Source organism: Notamacropus eugenii, chromosome 2, assembly GCF_028372415.1.
Source record: "Notamacropus eugenii isolate mMacEug1 chromosome 2, mMacEug1.pri_v2, whole genome shotgun sequence".
Taxonomy (NCBI): Eukaryota; Metazoa; Chordata; class Mammalia; order Diprotodontia; family Macropodidae; genus Notamacropus; species Notamacropus eugenii.
This window is the reverse complement of record NC_092873.1, coordinates 316,719,633-316,746,162: the sequence shown is the minus strand read 5'-3', so window position 1 is coordinate 316,746,162 and position 26,530 is coordinate 316,719,633. Positions and strand designations below refer to the sequence as shown.

Sequence of the window (26,530 nt, the reverse complement as noted above, 5' to 3'; positions counted from 1 at the left end):
ATGTCAGTTCTTCCCCTCCTTTACCCCTCCCTTATCCCACCTCTGTAGGTTAGCCAGTTAAGAAATGAATGCTACTTTGTGGCATCCCTATAGCTATGTACAGGGTGGGTTGGATCTCACACATACCTCATTATGGGATTGGGGAAGACCAAAGTGTTAAAATAGCTAGGTTGCTTAGTAGATAGAGTACTAGACTTGATGTCAAGAAGACCTGAGTTCAAATTCAGCCTCAGCTGTGTGACCCTGGGCAAGTCACTTAACCTAGTTTGCCTCATTTCCCTCATCTGTAAAATGACCTAGAGAAAGAAATGGCAAACCACTCCAGTATCTTTGCCAAAAAATACCGCCCAAAACAAAAACAAAACTCACAGTATTTGTGTGATGTGGTCCACAGGTCATGAAGAGTTAGACTCGACTGAACAATAACAAAGTGTTAATGTACATACTCTCAACTCTAGGGGATATGATCTGTGAATTTAACCATAGGGGTTCCCTCTCTAATTGGTATTTAACTAGTTTGGTCTCAAACAGCCGTCTATGTACAATCATAACATTTGGTGAATTTGGGCATCCCTTACCAGTACAGTACAAATGAATAAATGAATGAATGAATGAATGAATGAATGAATGAATGAATGAATGAAATTCAAGTGTTATTCCACCACAGCACTGGAAAAAAAGTAATTTTCATTGCCACAAAAAGGAAAAATAAAGATTGGATTGCAATTTTTTCATTTGAAAGTTGAATCTTTAGCATTTACAAATGTGGGATGATGGTACTGTACTTTCCATTCAGCATCATATGCCCACTGAATATTCAGCTGCAATACTAAATATTCTTACATCATCTACTTGCTGTTCAAGTTTAACTTTCATTTTGATCAGACTGTTGACTTTATCTTCTTCAGCCTGTAAATCATCTAGAGTTTGCTGATGTGCATCCTGGAGAGATTTCTTTTCTTTGTTCAGCTTGGAAATATTTGCTTCTAGAGCTGTCATCTCTTCAGAAAGATTCTTTACCTAGAAGAAATTCAACACACTTTAAATAAAGGAACAATGAAAATTGATGCTTGCACTGAACCCTTTGAACCCTGTTACCTCTCTGTAGCCCCTCACTATTCTTCTGGATTTGTATTTCATCTTTTTTTTTAAATACTCTTCTGCCAGTATGGTGCTTGAACTTTCCACCAAGAGATTTACTATTTTTGAGCAAAGGCTTTGTATCTTCAGAAACCCATATTTAGATATTAACTATTCCTTAAAAAGTGGGTGTTAATATCCACTAACATTAACAGATTTATAAGAAGGCATATCCCTGAGGGAAAAGAACATGGGAAATGTACAGTTTAAGTGGGGGTGAATAAAGAGTGAAGGAGAAAAGAGCAAAATCTAAGGAGCATGGGGTATTTCCTAGGGTAGATGTGATGATGGGGTCCTTGCTACTGATGAGAGTACTTGGCATGGGAATGCAGAGGGAGGAAAGAAAGGAAGGTCAGCAGTAGAGTAAAAGGGGATAAAAGGCTGGAAAGGAGATATAGAAGACACTGAAGAGAAACTTTACTTTCTTTAGCTTAACATTGCTTTTGGGCATGACCACTTCAATATTTTATATTCCACTCAATCATGTAGCACGAATAGGAAATTACTAGTGACATACCATTATGATATAGTAATTCATTGTAAAACAAAATACTTCCTTAAAGGTTTAGAATCATAGAATATTATAGATGGAAGCAAACTTAGGCATTTTTGGTTAATTACCTCACCCTTCACTCCTTATTTTACAAGGCAGAAATTGGATGTAAATGGAATTTTGTCAAATAGATTTATATTTTAATGTATTAGAGGAGTGTACTTTATAAGAGAATTCTATAATGAACTGTTATTTATAGTTAACGATCAACACTTCAATTTACCATTGGTGTAAAAGTTTGGGAGTCAGAAGACCTGGGTTCAAGTCATAGATTTAATACTTACTAGAAAGCTTCAGTTTCTCCATTGTAAAAAGGGTATAGCAATCCCTCTGTCCATTTCCAATCTGTACTTGAACTGGTAGATTAAACTTCTAGGGGTAATCCTGAGGGGTTGGGTTTCTGTTTCCCTCCTAAGTTTCCCCCCTAAGTTTCCCCCCTACCAAAGTGTGCTCACCATCAATAATTTGTTGTTGTTGCGCCATTTTGGTCTTGTCAATCTCTCTGTGACCCCATTTGGGGCTTTCTTGCCTAAAGATACTGGAATGGTTTGTCATTTCCTTCTTCAGCTCATTTTACAGATGAGGAAACTGAGTTAAGTGACTTGCCTAGGGTCACACAGCTAGTATGTATCTGATGCTGCACTTGAATTCATGAAGATGAGTCTTGCTGATTTCAAGTCCAATGCTCTATCCATTCTACTACTTAGCTGCCCATTATTAATTATCCAGTCACAATCCATTAATTTTTAGAAAAGGCATTTACTGAGGAGGTATAACAAGAAAAGTGGCTATAAAACATTCCCCCCAAATTGGGGGCACATTCTCCCCTTAGGTTCAAACTTAAAGGCAAAAAGGTGGAGGGGCACACATGTACAGAACAACTGGTGGGGTATGTTGGCATCATCTTAAATTGCCTGGAGAGAGTCAGTTTTCATTATGAGCATTTTTACCTTGGAAATCAGTAAATACTATTCAAGAGGGCTTGGATTGTTTTGCTGATTAAGAAAGTGATAGAGAGGGACAGCTAGGTGCCACAGAGGATAGAGCAGTGGCCCTGGAGTCAGGAGGACCTCAGTTCAAATATGACCTCAGACACTTAGTAGCTGTGGGACCCTGGTTGGCAAGTCACTTAACCCAGATTGACTCCAAAAAATTAAAAAAAGGAAGGGATGGAGAAAATGTATGTTAATAAAGTAGATCAAACTTAAAAGTGTATTGTACATACATTTAGGGGAGGGACGGAAGGATTAAACATTACCAGCACAGTACCGACTGAGGGATACCTCATAGCTCCTGGCTTTGGAAGTCCTTTTCTCCCTTTGAAGAACCCTCACCAAATCCTTCTGAGGTGTCACTCCCAAGTATTCATGCCATGGTTGAATCCAAGCTGGCACTTCTTGAAGACAGTTACATTTCCTGAAATTGTCTTCCCTTTAGCAACTGGCACTTTTTGCCCATTTTTCCTGTTTCCCTCCATTCCCAGTGCAGATAGCGCCATTGGCCACTCCTGCTTCAAGTGGCTGCTGTCCTTTCCAACAGACTTCTCTGGGCTGTCCTTTCCAACAGACTTCTCTGGCTCTGGCCCCAACTACAACTGCTCCATTAAATGCTGTCACCACTTCTGATCTGCTAAAGTAAAGAAATACAGCAAGGGAGGCAAAGGCAGCCAGAGTGAGGGCTTCCCATGCTTTCCTAGTTGTCTCTCAGCCCTTGTCACGGGGTAGGATTGACACAACCCTAAGGCCATGTGCACCCTTTCTAGCATTTCCATAACTTTGGTGTGGGGAAGGGGACTCTTTTCTCCCTTAGTTAGTTCAGAGGGTGTCCTACCTCATCCATGACATTGCTTTGGTACTTCCCATTTGATGGGTCCTATTAGAGGTATTTCTCCAAGATTCTCTCAGGATCCTTATTTCACAGGGATCCACTAGGGAAAAAATTAACATTGCTCCATTGCTTTAGGCTGTGATTGGAGAGTCTAGTGTGTTCCCTTTATGAATCAGACTAATTCTTTTGAGATAACTTTTCCTTGTTTGGATACTTACATGTTGATATATGTATTAGTGTGCATGAGCATCTGAATGTTTAAGTATGCTTCTATTTTATTATTTTCATATTATGCCTACTTGGTTTATGCTGTTATTTTGTCGGTTTTATAGCTACAATAGTTTAACTTTGCTCAGTTTGCTACTAGCTATGTATATGTAGCTTTTCTAATTCATTATCTTGTGGGCTTATTCTCATGGTTGCTTTATAGTTGTTTGTTGTTATGCGTATTTGCTTTTGTTTTCTGGACATGTCCTATGAGATGTATTTGTACTGTATTCTACATGTAATTTAGACCTATATCACTGATATAGCCTAACAGGTGATGTTTTGCATAATACTATGTCTACTGCATGCAATAGACACAGCACAATGGATAGGTATTTATTTCTATATGCATACATATATACATATACATACCCACATATATAATACATACATACATAGGTACGTATTTGTGTGTGCATGGGACTTGAAGGTGATTGCCTGGGCTAATTATCCTGGCTCTATTATGTACTAATAGATATTTCAAGCTATGCTGTATTATCCCAGATTCCAGGGTACTGAAGTTGATTTAAAGGGGTCTGTAGGGACCCAGAGGAATTTTCATCCAGAACTCCTTGGGGTACTACACAGAGGAGAAAGGAAGGAAAAGGATAGTTATACAAGTAGACCTTGAAAAAAAAGTGGGGATTCTTCCTGCAGTGGAGAGCTGGATGCTCTAAGGAGGAAGACACTCCTTTTATTCTCAAGAGTATTTTATAGAGATACAGAAGTTGTCAGGTGAAAGATCCTCCAAAAAGGGCTGAGGAAGAAAAGGAGAGTAATAAGTTGTTGATGAGACAGTCATTAGTTGATCTGATGGCAGCAATTATCTTTCTGGGATTAGTAGCTAAGACATAACAGAAAGTCTCCCAAGGTTTATCAAAATGGTTACCAGCCTAGTGCCTTTTGATGACTAATGTGAATTCCATCTACTCCCTCTTCTCTCTCATCAGTGACTCAGGAGGCAGATAGACTGTAGCCTAAGATCACAGGAATTCCAATTGTTGTATGTGCCCTCGCTCCAACCTGGTTCAGGTGAGCCATATGATGTAGAAACCAATAAAGCTAAAGCAATGGGATAATATAATTGAGCTACATTAGGAGGGCAGAGTTTTCATGAACAAGGATGTGATCATCCCACTGTCCTTTGTCCTTATCTGGAGAATTGTGTTCAAGAAGGACTTACATGATAAGGTGAAGGAGACCAGGAGGGTGAAGGCTTTGAGTTTATGACATGTGATCATCTGTTGAAGGAACTGCATGTTTAGCCTGGAGGAAAGCCAACTCAGGGGAGACAGGTAGCTGTCTTCCAATTTTTGAAAACCTACTTTTTAGAAAAAGAGTTAGATTTGTTCTTTTTTTTTTTGACTCCAGAGGGCAGAAGCAGGAGCAGTGAGTGGAAGATGTAAAGAATCCAATTTAAGTTTGATGTCAGGAAAAACTTAACAATCAGCTGTCCAAAAAGAGGAATGACTAGCCTCAAGAGGTAGTGGTTACCCCTACGTGATAGTGTTCAAGCAGAGGTTTATTAGGGATGATATAATATGACAGTTCCTTTCATGTATGGGTTAGAGATATCTTCTAACTTTTCGATTCTATGGTCTGTATCACGTTGATTGTTTAGAGTTTCTTTTGTGCATGGCAGAAGATGAAAAATCAATGCCTGGAACTACCAGGGACCGTAGAAAACTTTGGAATTAAGGATACAGACAAAATCTGAAAAAAAGTTTCACTCAATTTGCCAATGAAATAGAATTTTTAACTAAGGAAGGTGTAATGGGATGTCTGAGCAGGCTCAGTGGCCAGTTCTTAGAGCATATTTAGATATTCTCTGCTTGCTTCTAACTGAAGTTTGTGAAGGCTTGGGTGAGTCTATGTCTTGGTCACAGTCATCACTGTGAATTCCTTGATTATTTGATGATCTGGAAAAGCTGATGATTATGTAATTCTAGAGCTAGTCAAAGCAGTGACCAACTGCTGAGGCCTCACTTAGGCTTTCAAGACACCAACAGTCAGCAGTAGCAGAAGTAAAGGTCTATTCCTACCTCCAGGGTAGGATGATATTGGGAAGGATGCCTTCTTACCTACCTCCATGATCATGCCCACATGGCAACTAAGGCTAGGAGACTTTACTAAGTAAATCTGCACTTGCCTTTATGTCTCCTGCTGAATTCAGCCCCTAAGGCATCTATAAGAATGATTTCAGTTGTAGCTGTTGCAGAGATGTGGTCCAGAGCATCAAGGACAACATCCACTAGAGGAACAGTAGCCAGATTGCAGTGGTAGATTATAAGGATCCATGGCAGAATCTGGAATAGGAGTACAAAGACACCAACGGAAAATAGACAACACCGTGTGATAGTCATTCAAGTATAAATAGCTTCAGGGAATGTGATGCCTCCAGAAGTGCTGGCTATAGACTCAAACAGAGGGCTGGACACATGAAGTCCAGGTAGACTTCTGCCTAGTGGGGGGCTGCGCTTGAGGGGTGAACTCCACAAAGAGAGAAAAGGATTTCCGGTGCCAAGAATTGTGAGGTACCAATGAGCCCCCAGGGGACTTCGCATGGTTGTGCCAGGGAAGAGTTTGTCCCCAGTTTAGGGGAATGTTTTACTCTCATTGTTCTCATCAATTAAATCCCTTTTCTGAAACCTAATAGAGTTTGGTCCTGCTAATTGTTAATAAGGAGCACAAAAGTGTGAGTAGGGCTTTTGGGGCAAGGGAGCTATAGTACTCCCTTATAGAACACCCAGAGTCAGAGTTACCCTAGAAGTCCGAGCAAGAGTAGCTGCCTCCCTTTTGGGGACCCAACTTATCAGACCAAGTGCAGGATGGGAGTGAGAGGAGTAAGCCCAGAGGTAGCTTTATAAAGGGATATAATTTTGTTTACATCTTTCACTGGATTACAAAACACTTTTGTAAGACTGATCAAGTTATGTAAATGTGTGCTGTTACCTACATATATCGATTGATCATATTTTAGAAACTATGTAGTTTACCTCCCCATAAAACAGATAAGAAAACTGAGGCCTAGAGAGTTAAACAGACTTGAACCTAGGTGCTATGGACTCCAAATCCTGTATTCTTTCTGCATTATGCCACAATACTTCTTCTGAGTTTACTTAAAGTGAAAATGTAACTGTATTTTCAGCATTTAATTTGGATTTACAATGAATAATTCTTAATTTTTTTGGTTCTACAATTAACTATCCTCATCTACTTTTCTCTTTTCCCATTATATTGCCCATTAGATTGCCCAGCAGGCCACTGAGTGAACACTGGTCCTGGGGTCAGGAAAGCCTGAGTTTATTTATTAGATGTGTGAGCCTGGGAAAGTCACTTAACCTCTGTCTGCCTCGGTTTCCTCATCAGTAAAAAGAGGATAATAATAGTACTACCTCCCAGGGTTATTGTGAGGACAAAATGAAATATTTATAAAGCACTTAGCACAGTGCTGACACATAGTAGGTGCTTGATAAGTGCTTTTTTTCCTGCCTTCATTTCTTGGACTTTTTAGTTTGTTATATAATTAAATGAACAATCACTTTTTTAAAGAAAATACCAAGTTACAGTTACTGATAGTGGTGTGTTGGATGTTCTTCTTCTCAAGTATAATTTTAGTGTTGTTACCATATCACTATTTCTTGTTTCAGTGCCAGAAGTAGAGGGTGATGGAATTGCATCCCAGAGCAAAAGATGAGTAACACAACGGGCCTTTGGGGACTCCAGTTGCCCTTTCTACCCCTTTGCCTGCATCTCTACGGCTGAAACAAGTGTACTTCCTATTTCAACTCCTTCCCTGCCATATGGCTACCAGGAAGTGTCTCACGAGGAGCGATTTTTCCTAGCATGATGCTTCCACCTTGTTCTCTGTTGCGTGCTTCTCTTTTTCTACTTTAGTCAGGGTCAGTTCTAGGTCATCAATGTCTTTCTTGAGTGATGAGCATTCATCTTCCAATTTCCTTTTCTTGGCAACTAATTCAGAATTGGTGTCTTCTTCCTCCTCCAGTCTCTCACTTAGCTCTTTAATTTTAGCTTCCAGTTGAATTTTGCTCTTAATTAGCCCCTCGCATCGTTCTTCCGCATTCATCAGATTTTCAGTTTCCTGGAAGAAAATTTCCACGATCATTTCAAATCCAATGCCACAGAAGGCATGGATTACCTTTTTCTCCAAAAGCTTAAGATATGATAGCTAGGATAAGGTAGGGCATGATATAGGCATGATATAAAAGAGAACAGCACTTAAGTGTAGTCGAAGGGGCAATTCTAGGTGCCTTCTTTCATTCAGTAGAATGTAAGCCGCTTGATGGTAGGAATTATTTCATTTTTTGTTTTTGTATCCCCCTGATACAACCTAGCACAACACCTGGCACATAGTGATAAATTATTAAATTAAAAAATAAATGCTAAAATCATTCAATTAACAATCATTTGTTGAATGCTTATAACATGCAAGATACTATGCTGAATGCTGTAGAGAAGATGCACAGAGTGATAGAACATGGTCCCAGATCTCTGGTAGCTCACAGCTCACAAGGGAAGTAAGGCATGCACACAAATAACTTATTTATACAAGTTAGACTGTGAAAAACAAAAAAAGTGAGATGACATTTACAACAGACGAGGGAGAAATCAGTCCTGGCAATAGGGAGCAGGTAGCTTGCTTGTGTGTCTGGGGCAACTGAAATAAGCCAGGCAGACTTAAGGAATTCAGGAAAATTGTCTTAAGGAACATTGCTAATTATTGCTAATGCTTTATCAGAAAAGTTATCTCATTTCCTCTAAACATTTTAGAAGGGCTGTTGCATTATTAAGTGATTTTATTACATTCAGGAGACTGTTTTTCCCCTCTCGGAACATATCTTCATAATGGCTAGCCATGGGAAAATGGATTTAAGGGAAAAGAAATTAACTTTTATAGCAAGGGAGAGTTATAATTGGATTTTCTGCATGAGGCTCCAAGGCACCATTATACCACATAGCCACTGGGTGGCACCATGGTATCTTTGATAGAAATAATTGCATCTCAATACAGAACCTAGCATGTGGTGAGTCTATTTTTAAAGGAGGAGGCAGGGGGATAAAATTCACCTTCAGCTGTAATTAAACCTCTCTATTACAGCAGCGTTTGGACCTCAGGTGTTCCCTGTCCCATTTATCTCACTTCCTACAAACATGACAGATAACCCTGCAGGATGACTGTTGCTAGTGCTGGCAATACTTCTCTTCCCTTTCCTCTTTCCTCTCTTCCATCAGAAGCTACTTACAGACTGGACCTGAAGCTGAAGATCATTCTTTTCCTGCAGCAAGGAGACCATTTTCTCCTCTAGCTCTTTCCTTTTAGCTTCAGATTTGGCCAAGTCTTCTTTGGCTTTCTGAAAATCTTCCTTCATAGTGGCTATCTCCTTCTCAGCTTCCGCACTCTTGAGAAGGGGCTTGATTTTGAAGAAGAGATTCATCCAGGGCCAATGCTTAACATTCATGAATGCTCGAATGTTGTACTGGATGCAGAAGATGGAATCTCTGTAAATTAATTAGGACAGAGCTTATTGGAACTGAGTGATGTTTGTTGCATCCATTTTCCCCGGGACAACATTGCCCTCTCAACCACATTGTACCTTTGTAGGATATGTAGGAAGGGCTGTAGTATCCTTCAATCTTGGAATTATATCTTGTTTCATCTTTATATCCTTAAATATTATAAAATTCCTTGCATGGAATAAGTATTTACTAGATGTTTGTTGAACTGGAGTGAGCTTATAGCCAATGTTATAGACCCACAGAGCTACTCTGACCAGATTTTAAAAGGAAGGAGAGAAGTAGAAAGGAAAAGAGAAAGACAGAGAGAGAGAGAGAGAGAGAGAGAGAGAGAGAGAGAGAGAGAGCAAGAGAGAGAGAGCAAGAGCGAGAGAGAGAGAGAGAAAGAGAGAGAGAGAATGAGAGAGAGAGAGAGAGAGAGAGAGAGAGAGAGAGAGAGAGAGAGAGAGAGAGAGAGAGAGAGATATCCCTTGCTAATATTAACAATGGCTACCTGGGCTATAAAGCAATTAATGCCTTGAGGCACACATTTCTAACACCCAAAACAAATGGTGGCAAATCCTTTACTGAGAAGAAATATTTTGAGGTGAGAAGCATGCAGTCATCATCAGAGAGGAGAAAAGGACCCCTTACCTCCTTGCTGCCATCTTCTTTAATTCCACTCGCATTAAGTAACCCCTGCACACAGCTTGGGTATGGGTAATGAGACTCACTAACTTCTCATCTCTCATCTCTTCCAACAACCCCAGGAGACCAGCTTTGAAAAACACCTGTAAGTTCAAGGGTAAGAAATTAAAGCCATTTTTCATCATGTCTCCAATCACAGGGTTCGATTCTTTCTTTTGAGCTGGGAGCTAACAGTGTACTCTCAAGTATGTACCGACTTAATTCCCCTCTCTGCTATCTTTCTCAATTCTTTGGTGCATTTTGATTAGAGAATTCCATTACTTTGCTTATCTACAACACTCCTTTCAACAACCCCTGTCTTCTTTTCTTTCCCTCATTCAGTAGGAATTCATTCTCATTGGTTTCCTAAGGCCTAGCTCTGGCTCAGGCTGAATTGCTTTCTAGGGACCTCTTTTGATTCTTCAAGGGGATAGCAGCTCACTGCCCTGGTCCCCAGCATCTTCCAAAGTGTCACTACTCACACAGCTCACTTCTCTTTGATTCCTTGTTTTTTCTTCTATTACTATTCTTTTTTCTGGCACTCATACCTAAAAATGACTGTGCCTTTCCCATATGGTTTAACTATATCTTTGAATATAATTTCTGGTTTCTTCCTTTGCCAATGTCTCTTACACAGGATAATATATGTAGAGCCAGAAGAGACCTCACAGGCCTCCTGGTTTCAACTCTTCCTTTGACAGATGAGTAAACAGAAGCCCAGAAAGGTTAAGGTTACCTATGGTTACAAAGGTAATAAACATTAGAGACAGTGTTTGCCCCTAGGCCTTCTGAGTAGAGTAAATATTCTTTTTTTCTTTCTGCCTCATACTATGTGTGGCTAAAGATCTAGACTTCACAGAAGGCACAATCTGTCTTTTCCAATGGTGGCACCCAGGAAGATTCACACAAGTATATTTGAATCAATAAACATAGTGTTCTGAAGTGTCGTTTCATAATTTTTTTCAGTAGTGCTTGAGTGTTTCAGACCTTGGTGTGACCAAATCTGTATTGTTCATGATCCACATCAATGGAAGAAAGAAGTTTTTCAGAAGCATTCTTGCTGTCAATAAACTGCCCTTCAGGGATAGCACTGGCATTGAGTATCCTATACCTGCAAGGAAAGAAGCCACAGGTCAGTCCTGGAAGGGAGGAGAGCAAGCCATACTCAGATTCCCTGTGACTACAATAGGCCTGAGATAGTTCTGCTGGCCCAATGTTTGTGGAAATGCAACTTTTTGTTCACGTCTCAGGGTTAGTTTTTCATGAGAAGCCAGAGAAACTTACAAATGTGTGCTCATGGATGGATAAGAGGGGACAAAAAAATTGATCTTTGCAAAACGTCTATTTGTCCTGGTAAATTGTAGACAATTGGACATTCTCTGGACCATAGGGTCATCTGTGTTAGGAAGTGTGGTGAGTTGCATCAATTCATAAGGTTTTCATCAAAGCCACTTCTATTGGCTACATGGGAAAACTGCCATATGGGGAGTGGGGACTCAGTGGCCCCATCCTAGGCACTGAGAAAATGGGAAATCAAGGTACCCAAGTGATAGTCAGTCCTGGCTCTGCTACTAAGTATTTTAAGTGGCCTTGAGTGAGTCTCTGAGTTTCCCTGGGTCTCATTTTCTTCAACCAAATCGAGATAATAGTGAAAATGCTTGGAAAATGTTAAAAGTTCTATAAAAGCACAAGGTTTATTATTATTTCCACCATGACTATTGTTATTGATACTAATTATTATTAAACAATAGGTATTAACTGGTTAATTAAATACTTGCCAATTTTCTCTAGTTCTCAGTCTTCCCCTAGTAGTTTATGTTCTTAGGCTAATTAAATACCAGGCTTTTGAAGTCTATTGCTGTCATCCAGTCTCTTCCATTGACCTACTTTTCTCCTTTCTAACCCATACAAAAATGATTTTTATGATTGCTTTACAATATAGCTCGGGATCTAGAAATGCACTTCTCCTCATTATTCTTATTGTTTTGTTGAGATTCTAGACTTTTGTTGCTCCCAATTAAATTTGCTATTATTTTGCCTACTATAATGTAACCTCTTGGTCATTTGATTGGCATGCCACTAAATCTCTAAGTTAATTTGGGTAGTATCGTCATCTCTATTCTGTTGAAATAGCTCAGTTGTGAGAATCAATAGCCCAACTGTGAGAATCAATAGCCCTCTCTCCAATTACTTAAGCCTTGCTTTATTTCTGTAAAATGTTTTACAATCTTATTTATATAAGTATAGATTATTTTGATAGATTGAATTTCAGATATTTTATATAGTTATTTTGAATGAATTTTCCATTTATATTCTTGCTTCTGGGTTTTCATTTTCTATGTAAAAATGAAAGATATGGTTTGTATCCCTAACATTCCAGGAACCATAAATACTTTAAATTAATTTATTTGCTGACTTTCTGGAGTTTTATAAGTAAAACATCATTCCAATCTTGCAAATAAGGCTAATTTGACCTCCTCTTTCTGTCAGTAATAATATATGTAATTTCTTTCCCTTTTCTTATTCTTCTAGTTCTAGCACATTTTAAAACAATAGCAGATAATAGTGGGGAGAAGAGGTCAGCTTTGTATTATATTTATTAGAAAACTGCCTGATATTTGTTCATTATAAATAATACTAGCTTTTGACTTTAGACATATACTTTAATCATAGAAAGGGTCCTTTTATACCTCTACTATTTAAGTACTTTTTTCATAAATAAGTACAGTGCTTTGTTAAAGACTTTTTTCATCTATTGATATAATCAAGTTCATTTTCTTGCCCTTCATATGATTTATAGGATAATTATCTCTCTAATGTTGTATGTTCCCTATGCCCATGCAATAATAACAGCTCGTATTTATATAATTCTTTAGGTTTACAAATTGCTTTCTTCACAAAGATGAAGTGAGGTAGTCAGGAAGAGCCATGCACAGGTGAGCATTACCTCAACTCGATAGATGCTTATATCTTCTGAGCTGTGTCTCATGGAACCTGGGCAGCATCAGAATGTAATGTTTTGGGCTGAGAGATATTTGAGATCAGAGCTATGTCAGAATGTACTGTGCTCTGGGAACTGCCTACATAGCCTGATCCTGAGCCATTAGATTCGGGTGTATCGATTTATGCATAACAAAAATCAGTTAAAGTAAACAGGAGCAACCTTTGAATCTTTGTTCAGCTCCATGCCTAAGAAGAATTTCTATACATTGTCAAAGAGAAAGTCTGAGTTTAGAAAAGTTATAAGATCAAGAAAAAAGGCTGAATACCGTTGTTTAAAGTCCCCATAAAGGATCCTGCTGGGGAATCCTTTCCTGCAAATTCGGATGCCTTCTAACACCCCGTTACAGCGCAGCTGATGCATGACCAAGTAATGGTCCATCTCACCTGAGAAAACAGGAATAATTAAGGGACTAGCTTTGTGAAGGGCCTGGAAGAAAGATGTGCCAGGAGGCAATTCTTTAGGTTTGCTCAACATTTATTGGAGGAAGCAGAAAGGTAACAGATGAGCATGGAAATAGGGAAAGCAGAGGCTGCAGAGGAAATCCCAGAGCAAGTGATATTTTCTCTCTTCCTTTATGTAGGTTGGGAAAATAGGATGTGTTTACCTCTCAGGCTGAGACACTCAAATTTAGATTGCAAAATTCTGCTGGTCTACTTCTTTTGACAGATGTCTTAATGCTATCTGAGTAACAAGATTAGAGTTTTCTCATTTTTACCAATATGAAACTTATTTCATAATAAATTTGAGTGGGGTTGGGGATTGGATCAGATGAATTCTTAAATTTTAAGTTTTGTCCATGTAGGCAATAATTGAAAGTTATAATTATGAATTCAGTCTCCAAAAGGAGTTGAAGTGGGGGTAGAGGAGGCTTAGGTAGAACCATAACATAAGTTTTCTTAGTGCTAGGAAAAGGAGCTTTTCCTCCTCCTCCTCATTATTATGATTTTTATCATCATCATCAATCAGCATCATCCTAAATGATTCTACTTTTGCAGTGAGAAAACCAAGAGAGGTGAAATGACCATGAAAATTCACATAGCCAGAGGTCAGAGATGAGGTTTTATTACTTTTTCTCTTATGTCCATGTATCCTTCCAGTAGGGATCTCCATTGATAAAATGATAGTGATACAAATAATAGTAAGGTCTCTTATCTAGCTCACTGAATTACCATCAATTAAGCACCAAAGACAGGCAAACATACTGTCCTAGGATCTGGGAAGATTTAAAAAAAATTGGTTCTTGCCTTCCACAATTCTTATAGTCTGGTGGGGAGTGGGGTGTGAGAGGGAGGGAATCCAGTACATACACAAATATGCAACATACTACAATACAGAATCAGAAAACTACAATATCACAGAAAGTTAGAGCTGGAAGGGAACATGGAGTTCATCTACTCTAATACTTTTAATAAAGAATGGAAGCATGCGGTAGGCAGCAAATAATTTAATTCATTTCATTGATTACTTAATCAATCATTCAACATACATTCGTTGGACACCTAATGTGAATACAGTACTTTAATAGGTCTTGAAGGATTTGTAAATATAACGGGCATGCTGCAATACGCAAAGAGGAAAAACAAGCTTCCTTGTTTTGAGTCTTCATTGTCTTGTTGATGTAGCGGTTGTCTTGAAAAGGATAAATTGACTCATATGCATGAAGAGAATCTTGCATATCTACTCAACTTCCACTGTATACCAGTGGCTAGTGCCAGCTAAAGATGAGGAAAGAAATGTGGTTCTAGGAAAGGAAATTGGAGCCATGAAGAAAGTAAGAGGCTAGGATTTTGGAACTTTGACAAGGAAAGATGGAAGTGTAGATGTATATGTACAACTTCCCTTGGAAAGAATGATCTTTAGGCCACTCCATTTGCCCCCAAGGGGAATAGTTATCCATAGAAGGAATTATATTTACTGAGGATCACCTAGAAAGGAGGAATTCATCAGAAGGAAAGGTCATTTGATGCCCTCCACATAAGGAAGGCTAGTTTTTTGGATGAATTCTGCTTTTTCTGTTGGGTTCAATGCAATTTATCTTTTGTTCAATGTCTTGTAAGCCTGAGTGCTTTGAGGGGACCTGAGTCCTTTTTTGGGGGAGAATAAGATAAACCAAATAATGACATTGCTAGAGTAATGGGTACTAGAGCACCTGTGTCCTTGGGTGGGGGCACAGGTTAGAAAGAATCTGTGAAAACTTCTCTTTCTTCCAAGATTGTACCCAGACTGGTCATGTTAGGGCCCGGGACTCAGCTCAGTTAATGAGAGACACAGACGGGGGGGGGGGAGAGAGAGAGAGACAGACAGACAGACAGACAGACAGAGACAGAGAGACAGACAGAGACAGACAGAGAGACAGACAGAGAGACAGAGACAGAGAGACAGAGACAGAGAGAGACAAGAGAGAGAGACAGAGAGAGACAGAGAGAGAAATAGAGAGAGAAACAGAGACAGAGAGAGATGGACAGAGAGAGGGACAGATAGAAAGTCAGAGAGAGACAGAGAGAGAGAGAGACAGAGAGGGAGACAAGGGAGAGAGAGAGAGAAAGACAAAGAGAGAGACACAGAGACAGAGAGAGACAGAGAGAGAGACAAAGAGACAGAGAGAGACAAAGAGACAGAGAGAGGGACAAAGAGAGACAGAGAGAGAGAGAGAGAGAGAGAGAGAGAGAGAGAGAGAGAGAGAGAGAGGCAGACAGAGATACAGACAGATATAAATAAAGAGAAACACAGATGATAGAGAAAGGGTGAGAGATACATATAGTCAAAGACAAACACACAGAAAGACAAAGAGACACAGAGGGCCAGGGTAGATCCATGAAACAACTAGAGAATAACCACAATGCCAATTAGAAACAAATGTAGGTAAAGTGACCAGAAAAGCCAGGAGGCCTGGCTTCTAGCACTCATTGCCCCAGTGAAAAGCTTGGTCAAGTCACTTCCCTTCCTGTGTAATGTGGGGGAAAGGGGATGGGAGGATTGGTTGGATGGATAATCTTTAAAGATTTCCTCAGCTCTAAACATTCTAGAATTATCTCTTCTACTCTAATCAGCACAGCTGTATGGATCAATTCTGAGGGAACACAGAGCAAGAAATGTCTTATAGCTCTAATAATTTATGATTCTATGAGCAATACAAGTGATTAGAGGAAGAGAGTGGAGGGGAATATATAGTGCTTTAAAGTTTGAAAAATGTTTTACAGATGTTTCATTTTATCCTCACAACAATCCTGGGATACTGATGTTATAATTATTCTTATTTTAACAGATGAGGAAACTGAGGCAAACAAAAGTTAAGTGACTTGCCCAGCATCACACTGTTCATAGGTGTCTGAGACAGGATTTAAACTCAGGCCCTCCTGACCTCAGGTTGCATGCTTTGTCAATCTGTCTCACAGAAGAATGATCCCTCTACTTTCTACTGGAACACTTCATGTTTTTTCCATTTTAGTCATCTTTGGAACATGTCACTTGAAAACAGATATATTTTTTAGATCTGACACATTATTTATGCTGGTTGCAGGCCTTTGCTGTTGCCAAACATTTAATAACCTTTTAAAAGTCAATACCAAATGGCTATCTCTCTGATAGATTGCCTACTCACCGGGAGTCTTTGTCTCATTGGGAATTAGACAGCGCACAAAGTGAGGGTGAGTGCTCCTTAGATTGGTCATCAGCTTGTTTAAATTCTCCTGTAACACAAACCAAAATAAGGAATTTTATCTTTGCAAGATGTTTTTTCCCCTACTTTGTGTCAATGAGCATCAAAACACATGACCAAGTGAGGAGGGGTAGGAAAGGATTTATGTGGCAGGAAGAGAGAAATCAAAGGGAAGGGGCAATCACATACCCTGAACATAGCAGATACAGTTTGAAAGGAAGATCCCTTCTTTTTCCCACCCTTCTTACTGCCACCAGAGTCACCTTGGAAGAAACAAAGAGATTGGGTCATAAAATACTTTTTTTAAAAAAAGATTAAGATCATAAATTTAAATCTAAAAGGGACTTTTGAGGCTATTTAGTCCACCCCTTCAGTCCCCCAATTTTACATGAGTCCAAGGGAGATTAAGTGACTTGCCCAGGGTCACATAGTTTATAAGTGCCACAAGGAGTATTTGAACCAGGTCTTCCTATTGTCTTTGTATACATTGGTAACCTCTCAGTTTTAGAATGTATTCCCTCCTTAGTGTCCCTAGCTTCCATATACCTATAAGGTACAACCTCCCAGCTGAAGGTTTTCTTGCACCTTCTCCACCACTGCTCCCCAATTGCTAGTGCTCTCTCCTTCCCCAAATCATCTTGACCTTATTTCTCTATGCCTATATATTCCCCTAGTAGAATATAATCACCCAGACTTTAAGGACTATTTTGTTTTTGTCTAAATATTCCTAGTATCTAGCACAATGCCATGCTCAATTAAAATATTAGAAATATTTACAGATAGATACCAATAAGTCAAATAAAAAATGAAAAAAATGATTTTCAAAAGGCCCAATGATAAAGTACATAAACATGAAAGTCTCAGTTCTACAATTATTTTGTTCTTTATACTCATAAGAATCCTATCTACTTTATCACAAATTCTGAATTAGAAAATGAATTGAAGTTTCTGATTGCAGCCACCAAAATATACTCAGATTCCAATTTGTACTCTTTCTCTGAATCTCCTTTCTTTGCTATCTCTTCCAGATTGTATATCCACTCATTTCATCCCCAGCTGTAAAATTTACTTACTACTTCAAAATATTACTTGTCTATGTGAATGTAAAGAATTCAGATTTCTCACACAAAAATGCAACTTGCCTCTTTATTGCTTCTGGAAAACTCTCTTTCTAGAAAGACTTGGATTGAAACATACAGTCAGAGGGACCCCTTGAGCCTGCTCTACTTTTTCTATAGGATCTCTTTGACCAGGCTGTTGTGTATTGAAGATTCAACTTGGCAACACAAAGACCTGAGTTCAAATACCACTTGAGATACTTATAAGCTATGTAACACTGGGTAAGTCATTTAATCTTAACACGTTTGACAAATAGCTAGTAGTCTAGTTTGGCTTGAAAAAATGTAAGGAAGTATCAAAATCACAGAATTTCTGAGAAATCTTCACTGTGGCACATCTAATAAGTGGTCATACAATCTCTGCTGGAAAGCTTCCAGTGACAGCAGCCATTCCATTTTTGACAAGTTTAATTGCTGTTGGTTCTGCCCTCAGGCCTAATTCCTTTTCCACATGACAGTCTTTCAAATAACTAAAAAATAACTGTCATGTCCCCCATGAAGAAGTCTTCTCTTCTCCAGGCTAACTCTAAGTGTTACAAGTTCCTTCAACTGATCCTCACATGACATGGACTCAAAACCATTGAGTCAACCTGGTTGCTCTTTTCTGAATACTTTTTGGCTTATCAATGCCCTTCCTAAATGGTGGTGCCAAGAACCAAAAATGTTAACAGAAATAGGGTTCAGTCATAGCAATGTACCATCTTCTCCTTATTCCTGAAAGTTATTTTCCCTTAATGTAGGTGAAGATTGCATTAGCCAAAAAAACTGGATGCCATGTCACACTGTTGACTTCAGTAAAACCCTTAGTTCTTTTTTAAATGAACTTCACTAAAACCCTGCTTCCTACATCTGTAAATATAAAATTTATTTTTTATACAAGTGGAAGAATTTACATTTATTCTTTTTAAAGTTATTAAACATTCAATTATAGTCAATATGTTTTGGCCTCTCAAGACTTTTTTGTATCATTATGCTGTCATCCAATGTTTTAGCTATCCCTTCCAGCTTTGTATCATCTGTAAATCTGATGAGCTTCCCATCTGTCATTCATAAAAATGATAAACAGCACAGGGTGAAAAACATCCCTGAGGTTATCCATTGGAGACTCTTTGCCAAATTCACATTGATCTATGAGTGACCATTATGTAGACATTCAGAGTTCTACATACACCGAACACTGTAATCATTATCATCTGGCCTATGCCTCTCTGTCTTTTCCACAAGAGTTATATAACATACTTTGTTAAATTCCTTATAAAATTAGTCTGGAAAGGTAAGTAGGAGCCAGACTTTGAAGGGTTTTACATGTCTTAAGTCCTACATCGATGCTTCATTGAGGTGTGATGTTGACTTTAGCTTCTCAAAGACTTTGCCAGTCAAGGACAAGACCTGATAATTCATATGATGCTGTTTAGGTCTTCAGATACAAAGTCAGCAATACATAGTTATCCAAAAATAAGCCTTGATTAATTTTTTTCATTGTATTTATTTTCAGTGTTCCACAATCACTACCATATAACTTAAGCCTTGATTAACTAAGAATGGTTCATCACTAGAAGTTTATCCATCAGGTGAGAAATGATTTTTGGCCACAGAAGAATATTAAGGCATGGAAAGGATGCCATTTTTATCAGCAGAAGGAGAACCAATAATAACACGATTATAGCTCTTTTGACATATGAGGCATAATAATACAGGTACCCAAAAGTAACAAAATTGCATTCCTTTAAAAGTATTTTACAATAGAAAATTTCGCTTTTCAAAGTCATCAAATTTCATTCCCCATCTTTATTTGGAATCAGTGAGCTTTTCCTTAGTTTTTGTGATATCCATTCATTTATTCACTCAATAAGCATTGTTTAATTAGTTAGTTAATTAAAGGTGACTGTACGTAAAGTGCCACACCAGTTAAAGGCAGAATTGCACAAAAGCTCTTGTTACTTAACAAATCCTAAACTCTGTGGCAAACATCATCTCTGAAGCCTCTGTTGGGTTCCAGTCTGGTAAGGAAGAGGGAGAAGCAAAGAAATAGGAGACACCCATGATAAGAAGACAAATTGAACTCTAACTAATAGGCTGCCTTTGACCTCTCATTGCTCGTGGGCATCTTTGGACTGCTGGAGATTGCTACATGTAAAGGCAGCTGAGATTTGACTTCAGAGCTTCCCTGAGGGAAAGGGATCATACCTGATTCTGCCCCAGAATAGCTGGAGAAAAGGAAAGAAAGCAGTTTTAGTGAGGATTTCTGGTACAGCCCAACCACGGTCTCATTCAGGGGGTCCTTGTTCTTGTCTAGCCAGCCTGCAATGTTGTAGTCCACAGTGCCAGCATAGTGCACGAGGGAGAAGTGAGCCTCAGCCTTCCCTTTGGCAGGCTTGGGTTTCTGGAAGTTGTTGGATTTGCCAAGGTGCTGGTCATACAACTTGTTCTTGAAAGATGTGTCTGTTGCTTTGGGGAACATACACTCTTCTTCTAGGATGGAGAAAATGCCCATTGGCTGAAAGGAAGGCAACAGACACTCGATCTCTCTTTTTCTTCCTTAGAAAGGTATATGCATCAGGCACACCATAGTTGGAAGAAGTAAGACAAGAGCTGCTAAATCCCAATTCCAGCAGGAATCTAGAATAAAACTAACCAGTGCCTATGAAGGAGGTCTACAGTAGGACCAAGAAACTGAAGACCTGAGACAAAGAAATTATTATTACTCAGTTCTGTCTAAGCAATAACACCTCCTGTTTCTAGAGTGCTTAGTTTACAAAATAATAACCCCGGGAAGTAAGCTCTGCAAATATTATTTTCCCTGTCTAACAGTTTAAAAGAGGAGGAAATTGCAGGAGGTAAAACACATTACCTAAGGTCACACAAGAAATCAGCATCAGAGTCAGAACTCAAGCCCTTCTTTGCTGAGTTCAATGCTCTTTCATGATACCCCAAGGGCAGCACTATGGCTCCTTAACCACAGACACTTCCTGTTTTTAGAAAGTCATTTAGGTGGTTTTAGAGTAGAAAGGCAATCCCCTCCTGTCTCCTTTCCCTTCCCATCTCCACCTGTTCCTGTCCACATTGAACCAATAAGAAGAGTTACTTTCTAAAGATATAGTGTTTTTGAGCCAAATACTGAAGACCATTTCGGGATTTAGAAAATGTGATTTCAAATATCCCCCTTCCCAAACTGTAGCCTCAGCCTGGTTCTGTAATTTTCCCCCTCCCACAGCCATGTCCAGTAGGAAAGTCTCCTTCTTCACCTTCATTCACTCTTAGCTTTGTGTCACATCACTTCATCATCATAGGAGTACTCTTATGGGTTTGGGACAATTTAGCTGAAAAGGAAATGCCATAGCCTCCCCTTGCCAGCATTGAGATATTTCATATGGGAATGTCTGGCTGTCTAAAATATACTCTGAGAAACAGTTTAATTTTCTTTGAACTCATAGCCATGAACTTGATAATATCTAATATATTAAGGACATATGGGACATGGAATATAGTTATGGCAACAAAGTGATTGTCTAGCTAAGGGAGATTGGTGACTATGTAGGAACAACGAACTCATCCTTTATTTCTTACAGTAGGAGGAGTTTTTCTAACCTTCTCAATGAGCTCGATGCAGGCAGCCAGGTCCATCCCAAAGTCAATGAATTCCCACTCGATGCCTTCCTTCTTGTACTCCTCTTGCTCCAGCACGAACATGTGGTGGTTGAAGAACTGTTGCAGTTTCTCATTGGTGAAGTTGATGCATAGCTGCTCCAGGCTGTTGAACTGAATGAATCAAACACTTTGAATGAGGCTGGAGAAAGGAATGCTGCAGTAAATCAAGTTAGAATGGAGACTGATATATATGCATACATACATGAATACATATATATGTATATGTATGTATCCCTCTATATATATCAGTCTCTCTGTATATATGTATGCATATATATATATATATATATATATATATATATATATATATATATATATATACACACACATACATATATAAAGTTTGGTTACTCACATCAAAGATCTCAAAGCCAGCAATGTCCAGGACTCCAATGAAATACTGTCTGGGCTGCTTGGTGTCCAGCTGCTGGTTGATGCGAGTGACCATCCACAGGAACATCTTCTCATAGACAGCTTTAGCCAGGGCACCCACAGCATTGAGCACCTTTAGGAAAGACCATCCAGGGCTCCAAATAAACATTTTTATAGCCATGATCAAATTCCTAGAGTAGAACTGATTCAAAGCAGTAAAAGTTACCTGCTGAACATTTTGTCCTTTAGTCACAAATTCATTTCCAACCTTCACCCTTGGACAGCACAAACCTTTAAGCATTTCAGCAGAATTCAGACCCATAAGGTATCCAGCTTTATCAGCCACTATGATGACAGGAGAAATAGGGTTAGTCCCAATTGACTGTCTCTTAGTGTTCAACTAAGCCCTGGACTTTTCTCTGACTTTTTAGTATATTATCATATATCACATACACAAACACATGATATGTAATTGTAACTCATCCCTATAGCACCTTAGGGTACCAAATGCTTTCTGAATAACACTGACATACATAGCACAAATAGAAGAGTTAGTGACTTATCTATGACAACACAGCTGTGAGGAATAGAGCCAAGACTCTAAAAATTACTGCTTCTTGAGCAAGAACTTGAAGCTCTGCATGGCAAAAGAACATTTTTTATCACTGTTGCCAATCAAAGGCAAGGGCTTCAGAAAGAAAGACAGATCTGGAAATTGAAGAGCTAGTTAAGAAGATAGCTTCTGAGAATGGGATTTGCCTTTCTGGACTATGGTCTAACATAGGAATAGGGAACCTGCAGCCTCGAGGCCACATAAGGTCTTCTTGGTCCTTGAGCATGGCCTTTTGACTGAGTTCAAGTTTTAAAGAACAAATCCTTTTATTAAGAGGATTAGTTCTGTGAAGTTTGAATTCAGTCAAAAGGCCACACTGGTCTCACATATGATAATATTAAAAAACTGAACCAGATTTATAATTTATTAGGTATAGGGAACTCTCAGGGGAGAAATTCCTTTTATCAATGCATATTTTGCAATTTAATCCCAGAGAGTTGCCTAGGTCACTAAAGGGTTAAGTGACTTGCCCAGAATTACACTGACAATATCCTCAGAGGAGAGGTATGAACTCGTCTTTCTGATACTGAGGCTAGCACTCTAGTCATTACATCATATTGTCTCTCACAGAAATAATTTATGAATATAAAATAATAATAAAATAACATGGATAACTATTTTCTTCCTTCTTTATTTGTTTCTTTCCTTCCATCTCTCCTCCCTCCCTTCCTGTCTCCCTCTTTTCTTCCTCCCTCCCTCCCTCCTTCCCTTCTTTCTTTCCTTCCTTCTTTCCTTGCTTCCTTCCTTCCTTCTTCCTGCCCTTGTTCCCTCCCTTCCTTCCATGAAAATTAGAATGGAAGTAGAAGGTAAGGACAGGAGCCACGTCTCTCGTTCAACTTAGGGCTCAAAGTCAGGATTTAGCTACTGTTAACTAGTGATCACTTCCCTCCTGCAACTAGGTGATTAAGAAACCATGGAATACTAGATATCCACTATAGTCCATCTTTATTTTACAGAGGAGGAAACTGAAGCGGAGAGAAATTATCCATGACTTATCCATGGTCACAGAATTAGTTAAGAAACTCTTTTTCAATTTTAGATGTCACCTATAATAACTCCATCCCATTCTATTCTGTTCAAATTATGTGAGTCAGTCATTCAGTTGATAAACATTTAGTAACTGTCTACTATGAGCCAGGCTGTGTCTTCACTGTAAGAAAAGCTTATATTTAAAAAATCCTAGCTTAAAAATGTAAAATAGAAAGAATTTTTCTTTGCTTTCATAAGTCCTAGAGTGATAAAGATTTTTGGATTTCTTATTCATAAATACATACGTATCTACATATATACTAATATATGTGTGAATGTGTATGCACATATGTAATAAAGGATTTCTTTAAATAGTGAGATCCCCTTTATGCATAATTATGATTTAATTTGATCAAAATTCTATGTCTACATAGGTTTCAAGAACATAGCAGAAACTTAAAGCAAGGCATGCTTCACCTAGTCTTATCAATTTATGAACTCATTTCTAGAGGGAGGGCCATTCGATCTCAAGATCTGGTCCAATGACTTTACCTTCAGTTCCATCGGGCTCTGCCTGCTCTTCTCGTTGCTTCTGCTTGAACTTCATGTTCCCATAATGCATCACAGCCCCTGTCAGCTTGTAGATTCCAATTTTCTCTTCTGAGCTAAAGCCCAGGATGTCTATGGCATTCTGAGGGTAAGAAGAATCATATTCCTAGTGGGTCACAGAGGTTCAAAAACATCTCTTCTCTGGGCAAAGACTTTGACTTTGCTTGTGGCTTAGGGGGTAGGGAACATGTATGTATGTTTGCACAACTATGTACTAGAGTGGGATGAAGTGGGAACAGGACTATGCTGGTGTTTAACAATCTGCTCAATGAAAAATGTCCATGTGATAGATTGTTAAGCTTAATCTGCCTATGAACATCTTATTCATCCCTTGCTTACATCTAGACAACCACCAAAACAGTAAGCCAAGCTCTCATCTCTACTTTGCCTGTTTTTCTGACGAGTAAATACTCATAATGGAAATTTAAGAAGAGATTCTAGAGTTGACTTCATTACACCCTGGGTTAGGGATTTAAACATTTGTTCTTTTAAGATGTCTTGAAAAGATCAGGGGAAACACTTTTGAATTTTTCTAATATAAAGCATTTGGGATCTTTGCTCTCCAATTGTGCCCATTCATTGTTTATGAATTTGTTTTCTGGCTGCTGTGAATACTGAGAAGCACTGAGGGGCTCTGATCTCACGGGCTGTAAAGAGGAAGATAATTCAAGAATAATCTGGCTTAAAAAGAGGTAGTGATTCCTAACCTTTTTGGAATCTGGGCATCATAGAAGCATAGAATGTGAAGAGACTTTAAAGATCATCCCAGTCATTTCAACTTTATTGAATCAGAAGCCCCTTTAGCATCTTGGTGAAGTCCATGGGCCCCTTTTTAAATGCATAAATCAAAATACATAGGAAAAATACAAAGGAAACCAATTATATTGAAAGGCAGTTACCAAAATATTTTTTTTTAAACCAAGTTGATCAACTTTATGTGAAGAACTGCTGAAGTAGAATTCAGTCCTCTCAATTAGCAAATTAATAAATTGAGACCTAGAATGATTAAGAGACTTAAGCACATAGGTAGCAAGGGACCAAACTGAGATTTGAATCTGGGTCTTCTAATTCTCAAGTTTTCTTGCCACTGAGCCACAGCTACTTCGCATCCTCACATAGGTATTAGATGTCAGATCTAGGATTTGAATTTGTCTACAGACCTCAAACCTGGTGCTGTTTCCACTAGGTGAACACCAATCTCTCCATTTTACAGAAGAAGTAAATGAGTATGCTATGCCTGTTGTTTGGTTTTGCAACCATCTCTATCTCCTCAACAACACTGCCTTCTTAATAACAAATATATATTTAAAAATTAGAATTAATTTGCTTTCCTAAGTTTTCAACTTTCTTTAAGATAGAGATTCCATAGTGTGTCATAAGAGGGAGAATGGACACGAGGCTACAGGGTAATGCTCCTATGTCTAGGCTGGAATTTTTTCTAGGTTTGCCCAGATTGGAAGACAAAGCCTAGCTATATGCATGTATAGCTTTCATGGGAGGGAGCAGATCATTGATAAAATTTTCATGTGCTGAAGAACCAGGGGACTGATTTCTTTGGAATAGGAGACTGTGTGCCTAAAAAGGAGGCAGCGAGGAAATCTGGAGATCTGGGGAAATGAGAAAAAATGGTAATGTAAATAAGGAGGTGAGTGCAGATTGTGAGTAAGGATTAGAGACTTCACTATAAGGCACTGTGAGTTAAGGGATCTGAATTCTAATTTCAACTCTGCCACTCATCTTGATTTTGTGACGTGAGATGAGTAACAGCGTCTCAGGATGTTGTCTCTTCATCTGTCAAATGAGGTTGAAAGTAATACTTGTTATTTCTACTACTGTCAAATATGAAAACAAATGACATAGTTAAATGTGGTTATAATAACTTGTCTGAGCTCTCTGATATTTTTCAAAGTTAACTGTGGTTTTAATAGTATTTGTGAGCTCCTTGTTATTTTCAAAGTTAACAACAGTTGCTTAACTTCTGTGACTTTTTGGTGATTTGTTTTCAGACTTGACAGTTTGGTGTCAGAAGTGGGATTTTGCTGCAGCAGAGTTCATCCAGAGGGTGAGCACGAAGGACTGTTGTTATGCCAATCTCAGAGTATAGCTTGCTTGCTGAGCCTTAGCTCTGCAAAATGGGGTACCTCCTAATAGTAAAAACAGAAGAGTATAAAAGGGGGATCCACTTTTTATGGAAGCTGTTAAAATCAAATGATATAATGGCTATGAAAGTAATTTTAAAAATAGAAAGCACTTAAAAGCACAAACACAAGGAATTTTACTGTTTACTTGAAAGTCACAGAGAAGAACTGAAGTCCATTTTATAGAGGTTTACTGTGTTTCCTATGTTGGGGTGTTTTCTAAATGGAATCACACTAGCCTGGGAGCCCTGAGATCTGATTTCCAGATCTTACTTTTACTTTCTCATTGTGTGACTACAAGCCAATCTAATATTTATTTAGCATTTACTATGTAAAGGAAGTAGTCAAGTTACCTCCCTGCTCTAGATTGCAGTTTCTTCATTTGTAACAAATTAGGGGTTTTTAATTGCTCT

The 26,530-nt window shown here is 38.7% G+C and overlaps 1 protein-coding gene across 1 annotated transcript in view; it reads right to left on the bottom strand.

Annotated features, from left to right (window-relative positions):
• Positions 1 to 26,530, bottom strand: part of LOC140527851 (myosin-13) — a 67,622-nt gene that overhangs the window by 26,592 nt on the left and 14,500 nt on the right. The window contains exons 10-22 of the mRNA XM_072645086.1: positions 23,923 to 24,061; positions 22,015 to 22,133; positions 21,772 to 21,921; positions 21,357 to 21,527; positions 19,956 to 20,265; positions 16,840 to 16,913; positions 16,594 to 16,681; positions 13,258 to 13,375; positions 10,976 to 11,099; positions 9,956 to 10,092; positions 9,052 to 9,307; positions 7,647 to 7,889; positions 844 to 1,020 (exon numbers count right to left, since the gene is read on the bottom strand). Coding sequence (XP_072501187.1) covers positions 844 to 1,020; positions 7,647 to 7,889; positions 9,052 to 9,307; positions 9,956 to 10,092; positions 10,976 to 11,099; positions 13,258 to 13,375; positions 16,594 to 16,681; positions 16,840 to 16,913; positions 19,956 to 20,265; positions 21,357 to 21,527; positions 21,772 to 21,921; positions 22,015 to 22,133; positions 23,923 to 24,061 — 2,106 coding nt within the window. The remainder of the gene's footprint in view (positions 1 to 843; positions 1,021 to 7,646; positions 7,890 to 9,051; positions 9,308 to 9,955; positions 10,093 to 10,975; positions 11,100 to 13,257; positions 13,376 to 16,593; positions 16,682 to 16,839; positions 16,914 to 19,955; positions 20,266 to 21,356; positions 21,528 to 21,771; positions 21,922 to 22,014; positions 22,134 to 23,922; positions 24,062 to 26,530) is intronic.